The 23,424-nt window shown below is 37.1% G+C and overlaps 1 protein-coding gene and 1 long non-coding RNA gene across 15 annotated transcripts; one reads left to right on the top strand and one right to left on the bottom strand.

Annotated features, from left to right (window-relative positions):
- Positions 1-507: 507 nt before the first annotated feature.
- On the bottom strand, positions 508-3,811 carry LOC143879374 (uncharacterized). 13 transcript variants are annotated; one of them, XR_013251230.1, is made up of 5 exons: positions 3,186-3,796; positions 2,766-3,079; positions 2,299-2,571; positions 1,956-2,058; positions 853-1,862 (listed from the first exon to the last, which is right to left on the bottom strand). It is a non-coding gene; the product is annotated as an uncharacterized LOC143879374 (long non-coding RNA). The 13 variants fall into 13 exon arrangements; XR_013251224.1 differs by having other exon boundaries at positions 857-1,862; positions 1,956-2,055; positions 3,186-3,788; XR_013251223.1 differs by having other exon boundaries at positions 858-2,058; positions 2,299-2,413; positions 2,498-2,571; positions 3,186-3,792.
- Positions 3,812-10,993: 7,182 nt separating this feature from the next.
- On the top strand, positions 10,994-18,496 carry LOC143879373 (Calmodulin binding protein-like protein). Of its 2 annotated transcripts, XM_077381729.1 has the most exons (7): positions 10,994-11,372; positions 13,394-13,469; positions 14,809-14,861; positions 15,026-15,519; positions 15,944-16,104; positions 16,945-17,148; positions 17,232-18,496. In XM_077381729.1, the coding sequence occupies exons 1-7, from the start codon at positions 11,278-11,280 to the stop codon at positions 17,889-17,891; spliced, it is 1,743 nt and encodes a 580-aa protein (XP_077237844.1). In that variant the 5' UTR covers positions 10,994-11,277; the 3' UTR covers positions 17,892-18,496. The 2 variants fall into 2 exon arrangements, with proteins under 2 accessions (XP_077237844.1, XP_077237845.1); XM_077381730.1 differs by lacking the exons at positions 10,994-11,372; positions 13,394-13,469 and adding an exon at positions 14,284-14,483.
- The last annotated feature ends 4,928 nt before the right edge of the window (positions 18,497-23,424 follow it).

Below are 23,424 nucleotides of genomic sequence, written 5' to 3'. Positions count from 1 at the left end.
ATGTGATGGGGTTGAAGGAAAACTTTACTTTGACTTCTGTTCAAGTACTAGAGCTCTCTATTATGTGGCTCGGGAAAGGCATACTTTTTTAATTTTTTTATTAACATTTATTAATTTTTAAAAATAAAAAATAAAAACACATTTAAAAAAAAAAAATTTATAATTTTTTTGAATAATAATTAAATTTATAAGTTTTTAACAAAAGAAAAAGAAATTTCTTTTTAATGGCTTTAGGGAAATGATCTTTTTAATGGCTTTAGGGAAATGAAAAATTTACCCCCTTTATTCTTCATTTTAAGGAGAAGACAAACAAAATGGAATGTAAATTCTGGAAAGGGAGTGGGAATTTCATTTCACAGCATTTTATAGAATATCATGCAAGAATGACAAGTATGCCCAGACCATGCTCACTCTAAAAAGATAAATTATGAAGGAAGAGAAAACAAAATTGATGGGATTATTCCAATAATGACCACAACAATTTGCCACAATAAAACATTCAAAACCAAGACAAACTTCATAGTAATTGGCCAAGTTGCCCTAGTTATTAAATATCGGATTTCGGTGAGGAATGAAACTGAAACGTTCCGAAACCGAAATTGCTGAAATTGTCATTTCGGTCAAAATTTCGGTGCAATTTTAGATAAAATATTAATTTGTTATTTCTTTACAAAATTTCAGCTTAAATTACCAAAATTTTGGCCCAAAAAACCGACATTTTGAACACCTTTACCGACATTTTGCCGAAATTTCGGATTTTGGCTAAAATTTCAGTTTCAGTGAGGACCAAAACTACGCCCGAAACCGAAATTTAAAACCTTGGTTATTACCAGCATTGTATCATAAATAGGAAAATTTTAGTAGCGAAGAATTATCACACTTAACGGGAGGATGTCAATTCAATCAGCATTCAGGACCTTTGCAAGTCCAATGTAACCTACACATATACACAGTCCAAGTCAACTCAACTAAGCCTTTGTCCCAAACTATATACAAAGTCCAAGTTTCATTAAATTTGAGAAGATTAATGTTTATGAATGGAAATAGCAATCCGTTAGCGTCCTTAATAATTGAGCCCTGGCCATCCAGAAAAGTATAAAATATCAGCATTTCTTCACATAATTGAAATAAAAAGGAACAAAGTGAACTTCTCTACCAAACAGAACTATATCTTACATGTCAGTATGCCACTACCTCACAGTAGCTTGTTACAATGCATACATAATAACCCTGAAATTATAGCACAAGAGCCATGCATAAGGGTGCTCAAACTTCATACAGAGCCCAAATCTGGACCTTATTTCCACTTCAGGTGTCACTCTCTACCGAGGTTTAAAATTTCGATTTCGTAACCGGTTTCGGACTTCCAAAAAACCGAAATTCCAACATTTCGGTCGAAATTTGGTACTCAAGTTCGAAATTCCAGACCAAAATTCTGGACCGAAATTTCGAAATTTCAGCCGAAATTTTGTAACACTTTTTTTTTAAAATAAAAAGGCATTTTCTCAAAATTTCGGACCGAAATTCTGAAATTTCAGCTGAAATTTGGAAAATGGCGAAATTTCAGTTTCGGTCCCCACCGAAATCCGAAATTTCGGTCGATTTTGGTCGAAATTTAAAACCATGCTCTCTACACACCCAAATCTCAAACCAAATTGAAAACCTAATACAGATGGGGTGTTCTTCTTCTACCATAAATAATTAACCAAAAAAGAAGAGAGAGAGAGAAAAAAAAGAGCAGTTGGAAAACACTAGAGGCAACAGAGATCAGGTGTAGCTCCTGTTGTTCATCATGGAGAATGATTCACAAACCATCCTTGTCGATGAGAAGATCACCATCCTTGAATGTACCAGCCTTAGTCCTGGATAATGCAGGGAGAGAAAGAGAGATTGTCAGCATCACAAAGAAGATCAAAGTGTAAAGAGAAAGAGGGCGAAAAGATTTTATGAGAGACAGAAATTTATCGATGGAGCCCGTCACTTAAGAGGGTGGTGGTGGCCGATCAAATTTCCACCCTTAAATTCAGTACGCCCCCATGGGAAAGCAAAATTAAGCTGCTTGAAAAAGGAAAGTCATAAAAATTTCAGCATCACAGAAATCTGTCTTCAGAAGATGTGCCCAAACACAATAAGCAATTGAGGAAAGTAAATAATCGAGTATTCTAGTAGTTAAAAAGGAATCCAATTAACGAAAAAGAGAACAGTTTTTACACATTTACAGCCGCACCAACAGAGCTAATTTAAATTAAAACACAATAAGCAACTTTAATTTATAGATGTGAGAAGAAAACCACTAACCATCCACGCAAGCGCCTGTGAAGGTTGATTCCGTGCTCCCTAGCAATAACCTCCTCTTTCCTGCCCTTCCCCTTGTCAACCATGGTATCACCCCTTGAAACTGTTCTCCCAAAGCCTAAACTCGGACAACTTTGGTTACATAGAATCCAATAAGATGAAAAATTACAATAAATCAAGGCTTTGAGCATTAATACGTAACTGGATTCATATTTGAGAACAGTGTACGGGATGCAGGCTGCACATGCATGGCAAAACATATATAGTGGTGAACAACTGCAGGCACCACAAAATGGACAATATGTACCCATATAAGAATGTTTAAGAGAAACATAAATATTTTTAAAAATCTCATTGATCTCATCTTTGATAAGAAAAATCTTCAACATTCAGAAATTGTGACAAGAGGCCCAGTTGATAGCATCAATGGAATCTCGTTACATAACAATAATTCATTAAAAGAAAATTACATCAAGGGAAAAGATTGCCCGCAAAGGAGGACAAGAGACACCCATTTAAGCTAAGCTATCAGATAGATGGCTAGCCTCTCTGAAAAATATGCTTAACGAAACATAAATATTCTTATAATGGTCGTCGATCTCATCTGTGATATAAGTAATCTTCCAAATTCAAGAGTTGTGATAAGAGGCCCACTCTTGTCATTCTTTTTTTTTAATGGTGCCACTCTTATCATTCTTACAGTTACTTCCACCTTTCAAATTGAGGTCTGCTTTGATTGTTGATTTGTTAAGATATAATCGCATTTCCTATGATCCTAAGAAAACTGCAAAAAGAAAATGAAAATAATTCTCAGAAGATTGCAAAAAAATAAAAAATAAAAACGTACAAAGAACTGAAGAAGCATATCATTCATGCTTAAATAAAGGTACCATCAGCTGCACAACATTGATCTATGTATGTTGCCACTCATTCGTAATTGTTAGAATGTTCCATCCTCACTTCACATGGGTGCAATAAGGTCACTACCTAGCACTGTTTCTTTTTTCACTCCGAAGGTTTCACTTATAAATCTATGTATGTTGCCACTTATACTACATAGTGTGCAACCTTGAAGCAAGATCCATTATACAAAAAGAAAATAAAAGAGAAATATGTTCCATTAGGGAGCAATTCAACAAATGATGAGGTTGCAGAGAGGAATTAGAGTTTGCACTACAATGAAAATTTTGCCACAGGATTAGTGAAACACAAGTGACCCTTTCTTTCAAGTTCTCCTCTACCGAGGAAAGAATCTTACCCACCTTCTAAACACTATTTGTTAGAGATTAACTAATTGTTTAACCCCAACTCCAATGTCCTAAATTGTAAGAACTACAAAAACCTATGAAATCTCTTTCAAGCAATAATCAAGCAATTGATGAGCTTTGTTATGATTATCTGCCTATAATCATGGCTATGGCTGTACAATCAAAAGATAATATATTTTCACTTATATATGATTATGTGCCTAATGTATCTTCTTATTGTTTTGTCTAATTTCAAGATTTTTGACACATTTCTCTTCTCCCGTTTTTAAAGAAACGCCGTAAAATCAGCGGCTTTATAACCAAGATTGTATGTTAAGCATACACCGGAGATTATTTTATGACCGCGGATAAAAAAATTCACGCATAGACCACCAGCAAATGTACGCCGGTAAAAACAAACTTTTTGTTAACCTTCTGTGAATAATTAAGATCAAGAAGCATTCAATCGACTTAACATTGGATGATGTAAAAAATTAACATGGGATTTACAAGGAACATCAGTGATTGGAATTTTTCTCTTTTGGTTTGTGAATATTTTATATACAAAATACCCCCTATATTTAGCCTTAGATTTATAAAATGCAAAGGATATTTTTGTAAATAGTGATATATAATTGGATCCGGGAATTTTTAGCAGTGTCCTGCTCCCATCCAATTGAAAATAGTTGTGTCCATATCCCACATGGGATACTCGGGCGGACCCGTGAACCCGTATCCTCTGTCTCTGTCCCACTCCAACGGACCCAAATCATTTTGGATTCATTGGACCATCATGGTCAGTTGACAGTGGGCTACAATGACATCTGCATGATTTGGTGGGCCCCTTCTTTGGATGATCCCCACTATCCCATTGGCAATTTGAAAATGCTCACATAGGGAAAAATAGCAATTGTCCCTTGTTCAAGTTCTTAGATCAAATGGTAAGAGTGTTGGAGTATTTTTCGTGTCATGTCATCCTCAAGGTAAGGCCTCCCATTCCAAAAATCCTGACCAAGAAAATGACTACCCATCTGAGCTGACTTCGGCGAAGTTTCTCTCTGAGAAAAGCAGAAACAGAGGGGGAGAGAAATACAGAAATCACATTGTCAAGTAACATCAACCTGAAATAATGTCTGTGGAAATTTGTCCCATGAAATTCTTGTACGTGATCTTCAGCCAGAAATTCCAACCTAACAACAATTAGGCTTTGTTCACTTCTTTTCCTTTCCTTTCCAGGTGACATGGCAGAAGGAAAAGGAATCCAGGGAAACTGTCAAGGAAAATGCTTCGTTTTCCTTGGAAAGCCTCTTTCCGATATATTTAATCGGAAACCAAATCTCAAGTAACAGGGAAACAGTCAATTTCCACGTCATTTTCAACTTTTAAATAAGAAATTCCACATCTGATAATATTTTTCTCTGGAAAAGAGGTGAACACAGAAATTCTGTCTTGTCAAGGTCTTGTCAGGAAAAAAAAAGGCAGTTTTTTCCAAGGAAAACAGCACAAGGGAAAAGAAATGAAAGGTTTTCATTTACCTTTCCTTTCCAGGTGACATGGCAGAAGGGAAAGGAATGAAGAGGGAAATGCTTCGTTTTCCCTGGAAAGCCTTTTTCCGATATATTTAATCGGAAAGCAAATCTCAAGTATCAGGGAAAAAGTCAATTTCCACGTCATTTTCAGCCTTTAAATAAGAAATTCCACATCTGATAATAGTTTTCCCTAGAAAAGAAGTGAACACAGAAATTCTGCCTTGTCAGGGAAAAAAAGGGCTGTTTTCCAGGGAAAAGAAGTGAACAGAGCCTAAGGAAAAAAATTCCGATTTCAAATAAATGAAACTGTATGGAAAGCAAGTTAAAGTTTTGTAGTGTTGCTACTTTTATACTGTTGCTTTTCAACTGCAACTAGCTAACAAGAGTATCCAGGGATGAGACAATACCATAGATTATTTAGTTTGACACTTCCAAAATCCTCCAAAAAACTGAAATCAACACCTTAGATCCATTACAAAGAGGGGAGAATAGTGCATACCCAAAAGGATAGCAAAAAGAGTGACCACATATCCTTTATCTGAGTAGTAAATGACACTGAATGCTGTTGTTGAAAAGAAGAGAAAATCAGAGAAACTCTAAAAATATTGACCCATAAAAGAATGATAGACCAGTGAGTTTTTAGCCTCGAGCACGGGTGATAATGACACCCAAGCTGTTGGGCTTTATAAATGAGCCGGATCGCCTAGTGGGCCTGTTGGGCCTTTCTTGATGCATAGTTAGCTTGTCCGTTACCAAGTTAAATCATGGTTTGGGGCTGTGTTGAAAAACTTAAAAGGCAAGGTGCAGTTTGGGTGGGCCGAACATTCTAGGCTCGATTATATCCGTACCGGGTATGTGCAAAACCATTGCATGGCTGATGCAGGTGCATCTCGCACGATCTTGTAGATCAACGGTCAAGATAGTCAGAACCCTGACCAACGGCTAGATCGGAAGATATAAGACGGAGTCCAAATCTACGGTCCCCATTGGCATTAATTACTATGTTTGAAGAGTCCTTTTAGGGTTGGACGTGTATATCTAGAATAATTTTAGGAATTTTAAGTTTTTTTAGGTGTTTGAGCGATTATAGGAGTTTTAATAGGATAAGTTTCGTAGAAGGTTGCTTTTCTCTAAGTGCGTATTTGGCGTACAATTTAAAACACCGTTTGGCATTTGAAACACCGTTTTGGAGCCAAACGGCCGTTTGGGAGTGTTTGGGTGCGCAGCCACTGTTTGAAACGTCGTTTGAAACACCGTTTTGAACGGAGTTTTTGGGCTGTGGGCTTTTATGTGTTTGCCCTCATCAAAACCCATTTTTACATGATGATGCTTTCATGGGTTCGGTTTGGGACCGCATTCGTGATGAATTATGTGCTATTTAAATTACTCATTTATTTCATAGTTTGAGTAGAATTCGGAAGTTTAGATTGAGTAGGATTTTTCTTTTCAAAAAGCCTATAAATATGGCACCCATGTAATCGTTTTGAGATATCTTTTATTGAAAATAAAATTTGGTTGCCTCGGAAAGTTGCCTTCGATTTTCCCCGTCAAGACAAGCCATCTGCTGCTTGTTCTTCCTGGCCGGAAAAGTACAGTCACCTGCTGCTGTTACCCTCCATAAGAGAGCCATCTGCTGCTCTTCTATTTGATAAATTCCGCAAAACCCATTCTAAATTCAGCACTTTGATTTCGCTATCCGTCCCTGCGTTACTGGCCCACTTACCCAACCGAGTGGTTGTGACGCATGATAACTTTATCAATCAACAAGGTAATGGGGCAGTTCTCCAAAGGGGTAAAAATCCTTGGTTAAGCTATTCCTGGGACAAGCTACATTTCTTGGATAATTTTATTTTGAATAAATCGCTTGGATATAATGTACTCTATCCATTGGGCTTATTCTCAATTTGAACATGGGATAATTAACAAGCCTATCCAACAAGCAAAAGTCGATCGACCCAGTCCTTAGGATTGACTAATTCGAGTGAATGTTTTAGAGTTTACAACAAGATGGGCCCCAAGCTATTTAAGATGACCAAAAGGAGGTTTGATAGGCCCATGCCTTGCTTTGCTTTTATGATGGGTCAAATTCTGAGGACAATGGATCCGAACCACAATTTTCTTCGCCTAAGCTCAACTTGGGCCTGCTTCAAAAGCCCGAACAAAAATAATAAAAAACAGTGTCTAATAGTAGGTTAACAATTTAATTTCCATGAAAACAGGGATTTTTTTTAAATTTTTCGGGAAAAAAACATAAAAATTAAGTTGAGTTGAAACTTTTCTAGAAAATTCCAGCAATCCAAACAGGGCCAGGAAAAATATTTCCGTCAGTAAATTTTTTTGTCCTTCCCTGATTTAGAGGAAAATGATATAATTATGGCTTACTTAGAGAGAAATCTTCTTAGATTGATAGCTCAACCTTGAAAGTCTGAGGTTCAATCCCATCTTACCTACTGAAAAGAAAGAAAAAAATAATAATAAGCATAATTAAGCCTAAGCTGTTTTTTTACCTGTCGAACCAACCATTCAAATTAGGGTCTTAGGTTCAATCCCACCTTACCTTACCTACTGAAAAAAAAAAAAAAAAAAATAGCAAGCCTAATTAAGCCTGAGATGGGCTAAAATCTTGGCATGGGCGTGCCTTATTTATAAATTGAACCAGATATAAAAATAATAATAAGCATAATTAAGCCTAAGATGGCCGAAATCTTGGCACGGGGCCGGATTATTTTTAAATTGGATCAATGTCAAACCAAAAAGTGAACGGATTAGAATTTATTTTATTTTTTCGAACCAACCATTCAAAGTAGGTGCACCCGTGACATTGCAATAATAATACAGTTAAAACATATAAAAACTAGATAAATATTTAAATAATACTTCATCATGACATGGCACACTTGTGATTCTTAAAATTTTAATGTTTTTTCCCTCTTTAGAAATAATAAAGTATTTTATTCCCATATAAAGATTTAAGAAGTTATTTTCCCAGTCTAAATGGCCATAAAAAAAATCATTGAATGTAAATCACATTACCTCAGGTAATGCTTCATCTTCAACCTAGTATCAAATTGGCATGTTTGTATTCTAAAAGATCAACGGTCTTGATCGTACATGTATTTCCACGTGGGATGCAAAAATTAATTTTAGACATTGATCCTAATTATAGTTGTTCTTTGTCTAATTGTTCTCATGAATTAAGTAGGAATAGATCTCTCTCTATATATATATGTGTATGTATGTATCTATCAATCTATCTATTTTAAAGAAGAGAAACAAGAGTTCATAATAGAAAGAAAGGGAGAGAAATTTTGAAAGAGTTATAATTTAATAATTTTTCTTTCTTTTATAAGTAGATAAAATTGACTTTAGCTTCGGGTAAAATGGATATTATAAGACGTATAAAAGTTTAGTGCATGTAAATGGCTAAAGATAACATAGATTCTTTGAAAGAATTACATGGAAACAGATTTCATTTAATATTTATTTAACTAAGCGTAAAATGGGTAGATAACAGTGAAAACATTAGAAGTTAATTAAGGAAATTTTTTAGCCCCATCTGATTATTGCCCTGTTCATTTCAGATTATTACAATCGATTGCCAGCCCTAAAGCTATTATTGGACTCAAAACTTATGTAATTTTGAGCCCAATAATAGGTTTGGGGCTAACAATCGGTTGTCATAATCTCAAACAAACAGGGCGTAAATGTAATGGTAATTAGTTGGGGGCTCATAATCGGCTGTCAGAACTTAGACCGGGTTGAGGCCCTAGCCCAAACTAAAAACCCAAGACCACAACCTTAACCGGGTCAACACTAACTTAACCCACCTTTAAATCTCTCATCACTAACCTAACCTGATTTTCCAAATCGGTCATGTTGGAACACACTGGGTTCGGATTGATCCAAGGAAAAAAAACTAGAAAAAATACAAAAAAGAAAAGGAACAATTACCAATGGGGGACAAACATTAGGCGAAATTATCAACACGGCCCATGCTTTTCAAAAATTATCAACGAGGGACGAAAGAGGTCTCGTCAGTAAAAGCTAGACGAAAATGCCCTTTGGCATTTACAACACATTTTGACCTTGTTTTTCCTTCTTCCCTCTTCTTTTACTTTTCCATTATCACCTTTTTGATTTTTTACCCTACTAGTCATCTTCCTCCTTGTTCATCCTCCTCCTTGTTCATCCACCATTGTTGCTGGCAAATCTTGAAAACTTGAATGTTGAGTTCTTACCATCTATATCTAGGTTTTGTTTTTCTATTTTTTTTAGGGTTTTTACTATTTTTCATTCCACTATTTAAGCGGTTTCTATTTTAGGGTGTGTTCTAGAAATGATGCATTGATGGCTTCACTCACTTTTTTGGAAGACAAGTGGTTGTATAAGAAAAAGTTGATGTAGTACATGAATGGATGGGTACACATTTTTTTATTTACTTATTTTTTTTTTGTAATACACAAATTGGGATGTAATACATGAAGCACATTTAATGAAAACAACATCCATTTCTTTTGTTATTTCTATCATGACCAAAATTGTAATGCCATTAGAAGAGTTGTTATAGGCAGGGGGTTTTGTAGCAGAAGGGGTTTATCAACTCTCTAGAAGGGGGTTAGTAACTCTCAAAAGTAGGGTTACCAATTTTCGAATGGGCTTATCAAGTGTTTGAAAATTGGCCGAGGGTACTGGAGTTTTGGAAGGGGGGTTTTCAAGTCTCTAGGATTTGGGTTATCTAGTATAAAAAATGGGGTTACCAATTTCTGAATGGGGTGATCAAGTCCCTAAAAATGGGGTTACCAATTTCCGAATGAGCTTATCAAGTCCTTGAAAATTGGCAGAGGGTACTGGAGTTTTGGAAGGAGGTTTTCAAGTCTCTGGGATTGGGGTTATTAAGTATCAAAATGGGGTTACCAATTTCCAAATGGGCTTATCAAGTCCCTGAAAATTGGCCGAGGGTACTAGAGTTTTGGAAGGGGGTTTTTAAGTATTTTGGATTGGAGTTATCTAGTATCAAAATGGGGTTACAAATTTACGAATGAGCTTATCATGTCCCTTAAAATTGTCCAACGGTACTGGAGTTTTGGAAGGGGGTTTGCAAGTCTCTGCGGTTGGGGTTATCCAGTATCAAAATGGCGTTACCAAATTCTGAATGGGCTTATCAAGTCCCTTATGAACATATTTTTACTTTCTATTTTTTTCTCACTCGTTCATTTTCACTGTTTTTTTTCTTTGTACCCTACGATTCATCTTCCTCATCCTCCATTGAAAGGGAGAAGGAGAAATGCAAAACCCTAAAAGAAATGAAAAACAAAACCTAGATATAGAGATAGATGGGAATGAATTCACGTTTCAAGTTTTCGAGCTTTCCTGCCTCCAATGGTGGCTAAATGATGAAGTAGATGACTGGTAAGGTAAAAAAACAAAGTTGAAAATGAAAAAGTAAAAAAAAAAGAGGGAAAAGAGAGAGAAGAGGAAAAAGTGGAAAAGCAAAACGTGTTTCTTAAGAAAAGGGCATTTTCGTCCAACTTTTAATGACAAGACCTCTTTTGTCCCTTGTTGATAATTTCTAAAAAGCATGGGTCCTATTGATAATTCCTCCTAATTTTTTCCGCCATTGGTAATTGTTCCAAAAGAAAATTATAACTCTAAGATTTTGAAATTTCAATAAAATCACATAAAATAATTATGGGGATGGGTTTGGGTTCATGTCCGGGTGCCCCAAGGCCAAAATCGGGTTGAACCCTTCAGGTTCGGTTTAAGCCCGGCCCAAGTTGCACCCTAGTTTTTAAAAGAAAACCCATTGGACATTGGCCCATCTGATGAAGGCCCATAGACAGAATAGAAAAGCCCATACATTCGCATACAAAATTACAAAGCGCCAAGAAAGAGAAGCGCGTTGATGTGACCGTTTCTCCACCGTTAACGCGTTTTCTTGGGTCCTCTCTCTCTCTCTCTCTCTCTCTCTCAGTTTCCTAACATTTCTCTTTCATTCTTACGATCAATTACTCAGAAGATTTTTATATTTCTATAAGCCGCCTCTCTCCCTTCAGTAATTCATCTCTGAAATCAAATCCAAATGAGACGGATACATTTGGAAGTTTCCCCTTTATTGAAGTTATTTTATTCCTAACTTGTTCGTAACATTATTGGTTGTTCATGCTCTTTGATGCCCAACACCAAATCCCTTAATTCTTACTTGGAGTATGTCGCAAAAGCGGCAATCTGATGAAGGCAAGGTTGGAGGATCCGATGGTAACACCCAAGAAGAAAAACGCCAAAAGGTTCCTGCTCTTAAAGGGTCAGTGATTTTTTTTTTTCACCTTTTTCTTATCTAACCTAAATCGATAATTAGAAGAATGGGATGAATTGGGTTTGCTTATTGACATAAAAACAATAAATGGGTTTTGGTCCCCATTAAGGAAATTTGAAATTGGGGAAATTGAAAGAATGATTTGAATATGGTTTATTGTAATGAGAAAAGAAGTGGGTATGTTTACTGCTATGAAAATTGAGATGGTTTTTAATTTTTAACTGATTACTATGAGAAAAGTGATGGATTTACTTGCTATCATGGGGATTTGAAGTGGGTATTCCATTTGTAATGAAAATTGCAATGGGTTGGCTTATTTACATAAAGGAGAAGTGAATTGGGTGTTTGTATTGTTTTAGTGAGAAATGAAATGTCTATGCTTATTGCCAGGAAAATTGAAACAGGTTTGGCTTATCCCCCATGAAGAGTGGAATGGAGTCTGTCATTTAATGAAACATTGAAGTGGGTATGCTTTTTGTGATGAAAATTTAACTGGGTTGGATTTTTTCGGTATAATAAATGAATTGGGTGTGGTTGTTGTCATGAAAATTGAAATGGGCTCATTTGTTTAAACTGAGCATGTTTATTATTATGATCATTTGTGTGAAAATTGAAATGGGTTTGCTTATTATCATGAAAAGTTGAAGTTCTTATGCTGGTGTCCCTAAAAAATTGGAGTCGGTTTGTTTATTTTCATGAAAAAAGAAGATGAATTGACTGTGGATAGTATATTGATCTATGATAAGGTTGGAGTTATTGCCATGAAATCCGAAATGGGCTTATTTTTATAATGCATTATCCCTAGTTTAGTTCTTAGGAGGGAAATCATTGGAAAGAGTGAGGATCTTTGAACACAAAGCTGTTCCTTTGCTCAACATATCAAAAAGTTTGGTCATCCCTTGGGCTCCAGCTCACAAAGAGCTCTGGGGGATGTCAATGCAAGACCTTCATTGTTGGAAGGAGTTGATTAAAAGATGAAAAAAGTGGAGAAAGTAGTAGCTTGGTGGGTGGCCTTCTCATTAATGTCCTTAAGCTCAATTATAGTGGTACCTCATTCAGCAATCCATGGTCCATCAAGGTGGCAACGTTGTTTGCATCATGTTTAGAAATGATTGAACATAAAGGGGAAGTGGTGGGAGTCGACTCCAATCTACTTGGCATGAAAGATTATAATGAAGTTGAGGCGTGTGCCCTTCTTACCAGCCTTTAGATACTCTAGTGGATTCTCTAGCAAGCTTATGGTGGTTAATACTTGTCTAATGTTACTGCGTTTTGCCTCTAAGCAAATCTTGGACCTTTTGAAGATAACTCAAATTTGAGGTCTAACTATGTCCTTTATGCATAGTTTTATGATTAAAGTTGTCATTATTTAAAAGAAAAGAGAAGAGAATAGCAAAAAACAATGGGCCGATAGTTTAGCTAGAGCAGGAGCTGTTTGTGAGAGCCTGGAGATATTTGACTTTTTGCCTCCTTGAGTTTCTATTCTTTGTATGCGTTTCTGTTGCATTGTTTTCATCTTTATGTATTGACCATCTCGGTCGTGGTCCCCTCGCCCCCCCTCTCTCTCTCTCTCTCTCTCTCTCTAATACACTTATCTATCATTAAAAAAAAAATAAAGATGGTGAGCATATTGTCATGAAAGTTGAATCTGATTTGGCTAACTTTGAAAAATGTAATGCTTTTGCGTATTGTCATGAGAAGTTAAAGGGATATGGTTGTCAATATGAAAATTGGTATGGGTTTGTTTATTTTCATGACATGATATGAGAAATAAATTGATGTCCTTATTATCATTAAGAATGAAGTAAGTTTGCGTATTTACGATTTTGCTCAGTATCTTGGATAAATGAAATGCATATGATTATTATCATGAGAAATGAAGTTGTTTTGCTTCCACGTAGTGAGTTTCTATGCTATTAGAACAATAAAAATGGATTTGCTTAGATGCTTGAAGAATTTGGTATACTTCATTGGATAATGGTTATAATGTTTTTTCTTCCTTTTTCTAGAGTGATCATTGAGGCTATGAAGTATGATCGTGTTCAGAAGTTTTTTTCGGCTGTGGAGCCCTTACTTCGTAAAGTTGTGAGTACATATCCCCCAAATGATTTTGTAGAAATGATGAACTCTATGTTTTGATTGATTGCTGTTGTACTAATCTACGCAGGCTCATAGACAATGTATGCGATCCCTTTTTTTTAATATTTAGTAATTCCTTGGAAATAAATGTGGAAAATAAAATCATATTGTCCCTATATTCTTGATTAACAATTGAGTCATGCCCTAAAGCTGGAGGTTTCTGAAGATTTTTGCTTTTTCGAGAGAACTTAAGATTATCTCATGTCCACCTAATGATTTTTTTAGCCCCGACTACATCACTGTGTATCACTTTGGTCTTTATGCTCTAGTGGTCCAATTTCCTATTTATCATGTCTCATGCATCCATTTTACTCTTTAGTTCTCTTATCAAATATTACAGTGCTAACGTGATCATCATGTCATGATCAACAATGATTTCACTTGTAGTTTTTAGCTCGGCTACTAATTGAATTCATTTTGCTGGAGGCGTGGTTTTTTTTGGACAAAATCATGAAAATGGATATTCAGATTCCATCAGAATAAAATGTGGTCCGATCAGGTGGTATACAAGTTGGCTGTGCATGGAGGTTTAATAGCCACCACTGTATGGCCAGTTTGGTGACCTTGTCATGAATTTTTGTCTCTGAAATATTTTATTTTCCAGATTTTGTGGCCCTTAACATGACCTTTAACAATATTTATTACTTGTAAAAAAGGGTAGTATCAAGTATGAAAGAAAATGTGGGTTTCTTGTAGATTATGAATTGATCTTTATCTTCTTACATCTTAGGAGCAGTGTTTAAAAACCCGTTGACTCAACTCGGAACTCGCCCGAGTCGACTCCCTTTTACCTTGGCCGCGTTCCGCATTGCACTGCATCCGCATTCTGCATTTTGCCGTACAGAGTCAATAAAAACTCCTTTGACTCTCCCGAGTTATGACCGCGTCAACCGCGTTCTTGGCTGCGTCCGCACCGAGTCAACAAGGATTTTTCTTGGCTGCGTTCCGCGTCACATCCAAGTATTTAAACACTGCTTAGGAGCTTCATGGAAGACCTCAGCCTTTTCATATAGTCCCTTGGGGACTGTATTTTAATTATGTTTCTTGTCCATTCCATCTATTCATGTATCTTTTTGTGAGATTCAAGGTCCATTCCAGGCCTTTTCTTTATCAATAATTCAACAGAAGAAATATGTGAAAGCTTGGAGAAGACGATTATGTTGTATACTTTGTAAATGGTTATCTTTCAAAAAAAAAACTATGTAGATGTTCTGTACTTTATAACCAGTACATATAGCACTCCTGCTGAATAGGGCATTCGTATATAATTGTTCTTTGCTTTCAGGTAAAAGAGGAAGTTGAAAAGGCATTAGCAAAGCATTTAACCAGCATGAAACGGTGAGAACTAATACTTATTGTTGAAAAATTCTTCCTTGTAACAACCCAATGAAAATAACCCCTTGATAGGTTAATCATCCAGTTTGATTCTGTAAAAAAAAATCATTTAAAAAAAAAAACCCTTGATAGGTTATGTGGTTGATATGAGTTTTAATTCGGTACAGACATTCTGGGAAACAAGTGCATCCGTCAACCTCAAGAACCTTACAGTTACAGTTCATGAACAAGCTTTCTCTTCCGGTATTTACGGGAACTAAGATTGAAGGAGAAGACTGTCCTTTCGTAACGATAGCATTAGTTGATGCCTTAACTGGGGAAGTTGTTGTATCAGGCCCCGAATCCTCGATGAAGGTGGAAATAGTAGTTTTGGAGGGAGAATCTGAAGGTGATGAAGAAGAAAACTGGACATCTGGAGATTTTAAAGACAACGTTGTTAGAGAAAGGGAAGGAAAGAGATCACTTTTGGCGGGAGATGTGATTTTGAATCTGAAAGAGGGAACCGGTGTAGTAGGGGAGCTAGTGTTTACAGACAATTCGAGTTGGACGAGAAGTCGTAAGTTCAAGTTAGGGGCAAAAGTTTCAGATGGTTATTTTGATGGAATGAGAGTAAGAGAAGCAAAGACAGAAGCTTTCACGGTGAAGGATCATCGTGGTGAATGTGAGTATTTCTGATTTCTGAATAATCTTTGTTATTGATAATTTAACATCTTTGAAGTTGATATCTCCAAGAATAACATGAAACACAAAACAATTAGATGAAAATAATTTCTTTTGTTTGCTATATCTATTAGTTAGTGAATTTCTAATCATCTGTGTCAGGCAGATTCCTCATATTAGATGGAATACCCATGTTCAACGCATATTGGTTACTAATACTTTCAGAACACATTCCAGAACAGAATATTCTAAAGTTTTTGTCATGAGTGGAGCGGAATTGACAACTAGCGTAGTGATTGTAAAATATACACTTCCATATGGGTTGAATTGGACTATTGTATGGCTATTGTTGCACTAAAATCTTCCTTAAATGAATTATAGGCTCTTTTTTTTTCTCTTCTAATTTCCTTTTTATCTGTTTGCAGTGTACAAGAAGCACTATCCGCCATCTTTGATGGATGAAGTATGGCGCCTAGAGAAGATTGGTAAAGATGGTGCTTTCCATAAGCGTCTAAGCTGTGAGAACATCAATACTGTTAAGGATTTTCTGACATTGCTGTGTATAGATACTCAGAGGCTTCGAAATGTAAGACCACCTATCCCTTTTTATATCTTAGATCATAGTTTTTTTATGGTTATAACTTGGACCATAGTTATTTGAAGCTCCCTAGAAGTGTTGAAAGTTCGCTTCGGAAGTCTCCTTTTTGTAGTGACACTCAATAGTGCAATAGAGCTTCACAAATGGTGCTAGAGAGAGCTTCACAAATAATGGTAGATAGAGATAAAAAGACATGTAAAATCCAAAGGGGAAAATCATTACTATTCATTCCTAGAAAATATGTTGAAACTTTGTGTATGCGTGTGTAAGCCCAAAACAGCTTAAAAACTTAAAGCTAATCCTGATCATTGTTGTTAGATCAAATTCACCCCCTGTCCCTAATGTCTTTTTTAGAGCAGCCTAGAATAAAGTCAGACTGTGTATTACATGTTGCCATAACAACCCCCACCCCTCACACACACACACCTCCTCAGGAAAAAAAGAAGAAAACTTACTAGTAGGTAAAAAATACTATTCATGTTTCCTTTTCAGAAGAGCTACCAAAACCTTTTTTTTTTTTCATTTCACAAGACCCATCAAAGCCTATTGACTACCCAAAAATTAAATAAAAATACTAAAAATTCCCATAAATTATAATGAATCAATTTGCTAATTTTGGTCGCCCTTAGCCTACTTTAAGATCCCAGTCAACCATCTCCTCTCGAATCATCGTTGCTGAATTATATACTTGTCCATAAAGTTTGCTTGCATCAAATTTAGAGTTAATCACCAATTTCGTTTTTTTATGCTCGCCATACATTATCCTCCACATAAAATCAACTCTTAGATATTCATTAGCAGTCAAGTTTTTTGCACAAACCTTTGCAGATCCTGGGCACTGGCATGTCTGCTAAGATGTGGGATATGACCGTGGACCATGCTCGAACATGTACTCTTAATAGCCAGATGTATGTGTATTCTGCCAATGCTCAACAGAGACTGGGAGTCATATTCAATGTTGTAGGACAAGTGATGGGACTACTCATGGAACAGCAATATGTTCCAATCAAAGAGCTTTCGGAGACCCAGAAGGCATGGTTTTCTTTTGGCTTGGAGTTTCTTTTTCTTTCTCAAATAATTCATCTCTAACTCTTATTTTTTTATTGCTGGATCAGACAGAGGCTCACAAATTGGTAAGAGTTGCATTTCAGCACTGGGAACAAGTAGTCTCCTATGAGAACAGCTCTGTTACCGATACCTCTTTGCATTTTCCCCCTGTTTCTTTCCCTACTGACTCCTCTGGAGTTTCGAGTACTCACATATCTGGAGGATTTAGTTTTATCCAACCTAGTGTTTCATCACCGGACATCGTTTCTTCCATGTTATCCATTGGAGGCATTAGGAGCTTGGATGACTATGCTTTGCAAGCTAGTGGCGACCTGGAATTCAGAACTGATCTGGAGTCACATGGTTTCCCGAGCCACAATGTTTACAAAGACGCAAGAGAGTTGAGCCAAATCACCAATCCTTTATTCTTTGATGTCGGGTCCGATGGCCAAACTTTCTGCGGTGAAGACCAGTTGCGATACTTTGATGACATCAACCCCACATTCCAATCTCAGAATGCGAGCTCAGAACCACAGGATGATCTCGGGGCAGCAGTCAGCGGCTTCCTTGCCAGATCAGCGGCCCAGTCTGCAGCCAATCACTGTAAAGCTCAAGCTCAAACCAAATGGATGATGCTGAGGGCTGTGCTGAAATGGAGTTCCATAAGGAGACTTGTGGCACGAAGAAGAATAGGACGTGAGAAATGTAGAGAAATTGAAAAATGCTGAGAGTTTCAGAAAGTTGCCGAGTTTCATACCCGGTTGCGATCATGGCATGGACTGGAAAGAGACTAGCTCTAATTAAGATCTCGTTGCCACTGGAATCGCAATGCTTCCTTTTTAGAAGTGTATATATCTTTAGTGTGAGGACATTGGTAGATTAGATCCAAGTCACCGGTTCCTGCGCGAAACTGAAATGTATATGGATGAAGATGCTCTGTATGTAATCTAGAGATGAATAATCTCTTTCATGGCAGCTGTTGTAGCGTCTTGCCGGGTGCTGTGGTGTAAGAACTCTGTGAATGCCTTCTCGAGTCGCTTGTATGGGATTTGGCTTGATGACTCACTGAGTTGTGGCCCTGGTGAAGTACTTTTTTTTAGAACTTGTGCAGTGGTTCTGCTGCTTGAAAGCATGTACTTTTGATTGGATTAAAATGTCCTTTCAGTAAGATAATCTTCCTTTATGTTTTGAAGTGAAACATCGTCAACAAAGTGAGGATAGTTTCAATTTGCTATTAACATTCTTGTATAGAGAGAAAGGGGGCTGATTAGGCAACCCTTCTTCTTTATAAGAACACCTACTTTTACTGGTTATATTTTTGAATTTGGCAGTTTCCCTCTTCCCATTTACATAGTTTTTTGGCTTTAGTTCCTGTTATTTCATTACCATTCTCCCCAGGCGCCCAACAGCCAAAACACTGAGATGGTCTATAACAAATTACTATTCCTTTATTTGTTCGTTTTATAACCCAACAACGAATTCGCCACCACACGACCAAATACATCACGCAGAGCCGCAACTTGCAACCGCAGTAGTTTATGTACACGGTCTCTAAGGCCCGCAGGGGCTGCTGTTCTCTGAAAATGGAGATGAGATCGAAAGGTATCAGGATGGAAATAAACTGGTCTGGAGCTAGTGTAATTTGACTACAGCACGTGCAGTTGGTGCCAATCCTAGGATTTTCTTATTTGAGAATGAAAATTTCAGCCTAACTCAGGATAGAATAAGAAGCTGAATTATAATCTGTCATACATTTGTTGGTATTGTCTAGACATTATTCATCAATGTTTTCGGGATAGAACTATGCAATTGAACCAGGCAAATACACGAAGGGGCACTGCTTCTATGACTACAGACGTGGTTAGTTCTAACAACAGCAAACCACTGGCCATTTTTCTTAATTCTAAACTATTCTTCTGTTATATCTGTTTTATTCTAATTCCTCTTTTAATTGTCAAATAAATCATAAAACTTTTCTAAATTTGCCAATGTTAAGTACCCTACATACCAAATAGGACAGCAATAGTGTAATGCTTTAATTTAATTTTTCTACAGAGGACCATAACTTCATAGATATAGTTTTCACAGAAGGTATAACAACTTTCAATTTGAATTTGTATTATATTCTTCTACTGCTATTCTACCTTATGCTCAATTAATTGGGTCATTCAAAGTGTTAATTTTAATTTTTAATGGCAAGCTAACACAATCAAATATACCATTCTCAAGTGATTATGACTAATAAAATCGAATTAAGTATATAAATATAAAATCGACAAGGGGGTGTGTTTGAGTGTTACTACTCTCTCTCCCTAGAGTTTCTTACTTTGTGATGTGAGTGGTATGAATCTAGTAACTGTATATTTTTTTTCAGCACGGTATTGGTTGCAAAACCTCTCCACCGAAGGACAGGTGTTTAAATAGGAAGAGATACCGGATACTCTTTACATCCCCTGGCAAATGAATGTATGAAAGGGCGGCCCAGTGCACGAGTCTCTCACCATTGCAGGGTCCGGGAGGGCTAGATGTACTCAGCCTTACCCCTGCTTTGCAGAGAGACTGTTTCCGTGACTCGAACCCGTGACCACCAGGTCACAATGGAACAACCTTACCATTGCGCCAAGGCTCACCCTCTTTACAAGGCTCACCCTCTTTACATCTCCTGGCAAATGAATATATGAACTATGAATAAATTGTTCTTTCCAAGTGAGGTTTATGTAATTCTTGCTTTGGCATCTGGTCTAATTTATAAGGTGAGACCATCCAGCCATCTCTCCATGCATAGTGATGTTAAACTTAGCTTCTACTTGGTATTCACATAGTTTGAAATGCTTGACAAATGGATCTAGTTTTTTTAATAGGAGTGTCTTTGAAGAGGCGACTTTCCTGATCTCTACTGCAGCAAATGAAACTTACCACCCTCCTCCCCCCCTTCCTTCTCTGGGACAACTCTATCCACTTGCTTACCAGTGGGAACCAAGCCAATACATCTAGGACCACTGCTTCTACCACTGCGGACGTGGTTAGTTCCAACAATTGCAAACCACTGACCATTTTTCGTAATTCTTAAGTACTCTTTTAAGTGTCAAATAAATCATAATTTTTTTCTAAATTTGTCAGTGTTAGGTACCATACATACCAAAGAGGACAGCAATAGTAAGGAGTTTTTCAATCATGGTTTAGAGCATAATTATGAGATAAACACAGTAAACTCAAGTTTCATTGATTCTAGAGAAATGAGCAAAGATACAGACGATAATTAATCATGCAAGATGCTTCAGGTTATCCTCAATTATCAATTTGTATACTATGTACTTTTTTTTTTTTTGAATGGCTGTATACTAACTATGTATTATTTATCCGAATCTATTTGGTAAAATCTTTCAGGCCTCCCCAACGAACATGAATGCTTATGAGATACAGAAAAGAAGCTTAAATACATGGATTGCAAAATTATTGATGTAGCACACGTCTCTGTTGAAGATAATGGTTAATAAAGGGTCCAAGAGCGTTCGGAAAGCATCACGTCTCTGTTTTGCGAGTTGAGTCCGAGTATGCTTTGGTTGTTTAAGAATCTTGTGTGGGTAGTGGAGTCCAATTTGCTTAGGGTAGGAGTCTAGTTTATCTCAACCGTTGAATTAGATCAATGATTGAGAAGGAGTCCAGTTTAGAGTAAAAACTTCCATTCTATAAAACCTAAGTGCAAGGGATTTGCCTGTAGGAATAATATTGTTTTTTTTTAAATAATGGAAGAAAAGGATTTTCTTCTTCTTAGTTTACCGTCCTTTCATGGATCCGAAGGTTATTCCGATCAGAGATCGATGCAAGTCAACCCTCAACTCGTTCTTCATACTTTGGGCTATGTCGGGTGGTATCAGAGCACTACTACGTTTCATGGCTTCCGTGGAATGAGAAAATCAATTGCTTGTAACAATAGAGATGTTTAATGCTCTACATTCTAATGTTAATCAAATGGCAGAGCAATTGGCACGGTTGAATCCAATTGAGGGAGAGCAACTCCATATCAACGACGGTGATTGGCGACAACCCGTTCAAGCTCTACAACGAGTTCCACACCCTGACCCTGGAGTTACGTATCTTCTCGACGTTGATTACTCTTGCAAGGAGGAATTCGAAGACATCTTCCACCGTAGGCATGCCCGTGGTCATGTTCCACAGGCGGCAGTTCGTGATCGCGACTATCATATTAAAGTGGGTTGCCCGAGTTTAACAGTCATCTTTACATAGAAGACTTCCTTGATTGGAGGCGGACAAAAGATTTTTTGACTATAATGAGGAGAAGAAAATGAAACTTGTGGCTACTAAGCTAAAGGGATGAACCATTCGAAAAAAATAATCAAGCTTAGGAGCAATTCCAACCCTCTCGTACAAGGATGGGAAAGTAACCAATTCGAACATGGATACAGATGTGTCAAATCCTTTCTGAGAGATTTCTACCTATTGACTATGATAAATTACTCTTCCAGCAATACCAAAAGTACCAAAATTATTGTCAGTGTAGTAGATCAATGCGAGATTACACGTAGAAGTTCTACAGGCTATCGTCAATTAAGGAACGATATTTCCGACACTGAGACACATTACATAGCACGTTACATCGGAGGTCTTCATGGGAAATCTATGACTATCTTCACCCGGTTTGGATGTTGTCTGAGGCAGTAAAAATCGCAAAGTGAATTGAGACTATGCTCAACCATTTGGCTCAGAGAACTTCTTACGTAAGTCCAATCGGGTAGACATTGCGGGCAACGATTCCAACGGCAAATGACATAGTGATTATGAATACTCCTGTTGAGATAAGCAAGCCTCCTAGGCATTCTCGGCATGAGAAATAGGATTTGGAGATATCCCATCTAATTCAGAAATGACTTTAGTTCCACCGTGTGATTCTTACGAGTCGCGGTTCGTGCAACAAATTATGTATTATAAGTGTAACCAATTGAGTCACAAATCCAACCAGTGTCTCCCAAGCGTGAGCCCACTACGAATCTAGATGTTGGCGATGAGCATAAAGAAGATGATAGAGAGTAGAGCGCTGTGATGAAGATGAGTAAGAAGAGGAACAAAATACAGAAGATCTCATCCATAATATGTGTGCTCCCGGGCAATCATTGGTGATGACCAAGTTATGTGCACATAAAAAATAGAGGAGTTTACATAATGTATTAATCTCTTCAGGTGCAAGTGCATTGTCAAAGAAAGAGTTTACAACATCTTCATTGATGGAGATAGCGCGGAGAATTTCACGTCAAAGGAAGCACCCTACTCCTTACAAACTCGACTGGATTTCAAAAAGTAGTGAAAAAGAAACAGAACGATGTCAAATCCCTTTTGAAATTGTTGCTTTTGTAGAGCAGACACGGTGTGTGTGTGTATGAGAGAGAGAGAGAGAGAGAGAGAGAGAGAGAGAGAGAGACGTAAATCCCACAACTCTACCATAAAAAATTGTGTTTTTAAAAGATTTTTGTAGCAGAGTTAGAAGGTAACACCTCAGCATACAGGGGACTGGTAGGTAGAATATTGGGTAAGTAGTCTCATGGGATTTTGATTTCTTTATTCAACCAATCGTCACATAACTTACTACCAAACTACTAATAAAGTTGTCCTAATGGTACAACCAAACAAGCGATAAGGTTTGGATGGTTTGTTTTGGATGAGCTGTCGGGAAAGGAGTTTGAGATAGCAAAAACATTGAGAATGCAACAGCCATGATAAATGATTATTGTGTGCATGAGAATGATATTCTCTGCATGAGAAATGAGAGCACTTTAAATAATGAAAGAGTTTTGCTAACGAGTGGGGCACTCGTTAAGGAGCATTGGAAAAATGAATTTACACATGATTCCCATTTTTCTAGCAACCCAAATAAAGGAAAACACTTCTAAATATGACCCTCCTTGTTTATCTTGACAAAGAATGCGACGCATGGATACTTTGAAGGTTGCAGGCCTTTCTGTGCCCACGTTAAAAGCACACGTTTCTGTAAAAAATCGTAAGGTAGTGAGCCCACAATTTTCTTTTCCACATTCCAAGGCTTTTAAAGAGCAGACCCACAATTGATGGTGGCTGGTTTGACAATATGCATCATTTTCCTTCATTTACTTCGATTTAAGATATATGGGGGTCGATTTATCACTCCCCTTTAATTAAAGTGAATAATGGGGGTTGTGCTGTTACTTTATTTTGGGCGTCTAAATATGACTCCCCTTTCTTATTATATTTAGAACACCCCATTTTTCA

Source organism: Tasmannia lanceolata, unplaced genomic scaffold (genome assembly GCF_043159265.1).
Source record: "Tasmannia lanceolata isolate RefF3 unplaced genomic scaffold, GAP_Taslan_0.1 ptg000006l, whole genome shotgun sequence".
Classification (NCBI taxonomy): Eukaryota; Viridiplantae; Streptophyta; class Magnoliopsida; order Canellales; family Winteraceae; genus Tasmannia; species Tasmannia lanceolata.
Note: the sequence above shows the minus strand (reverse complement) of the source record. Positions and strands in the feature narration are given on the sequence as shown.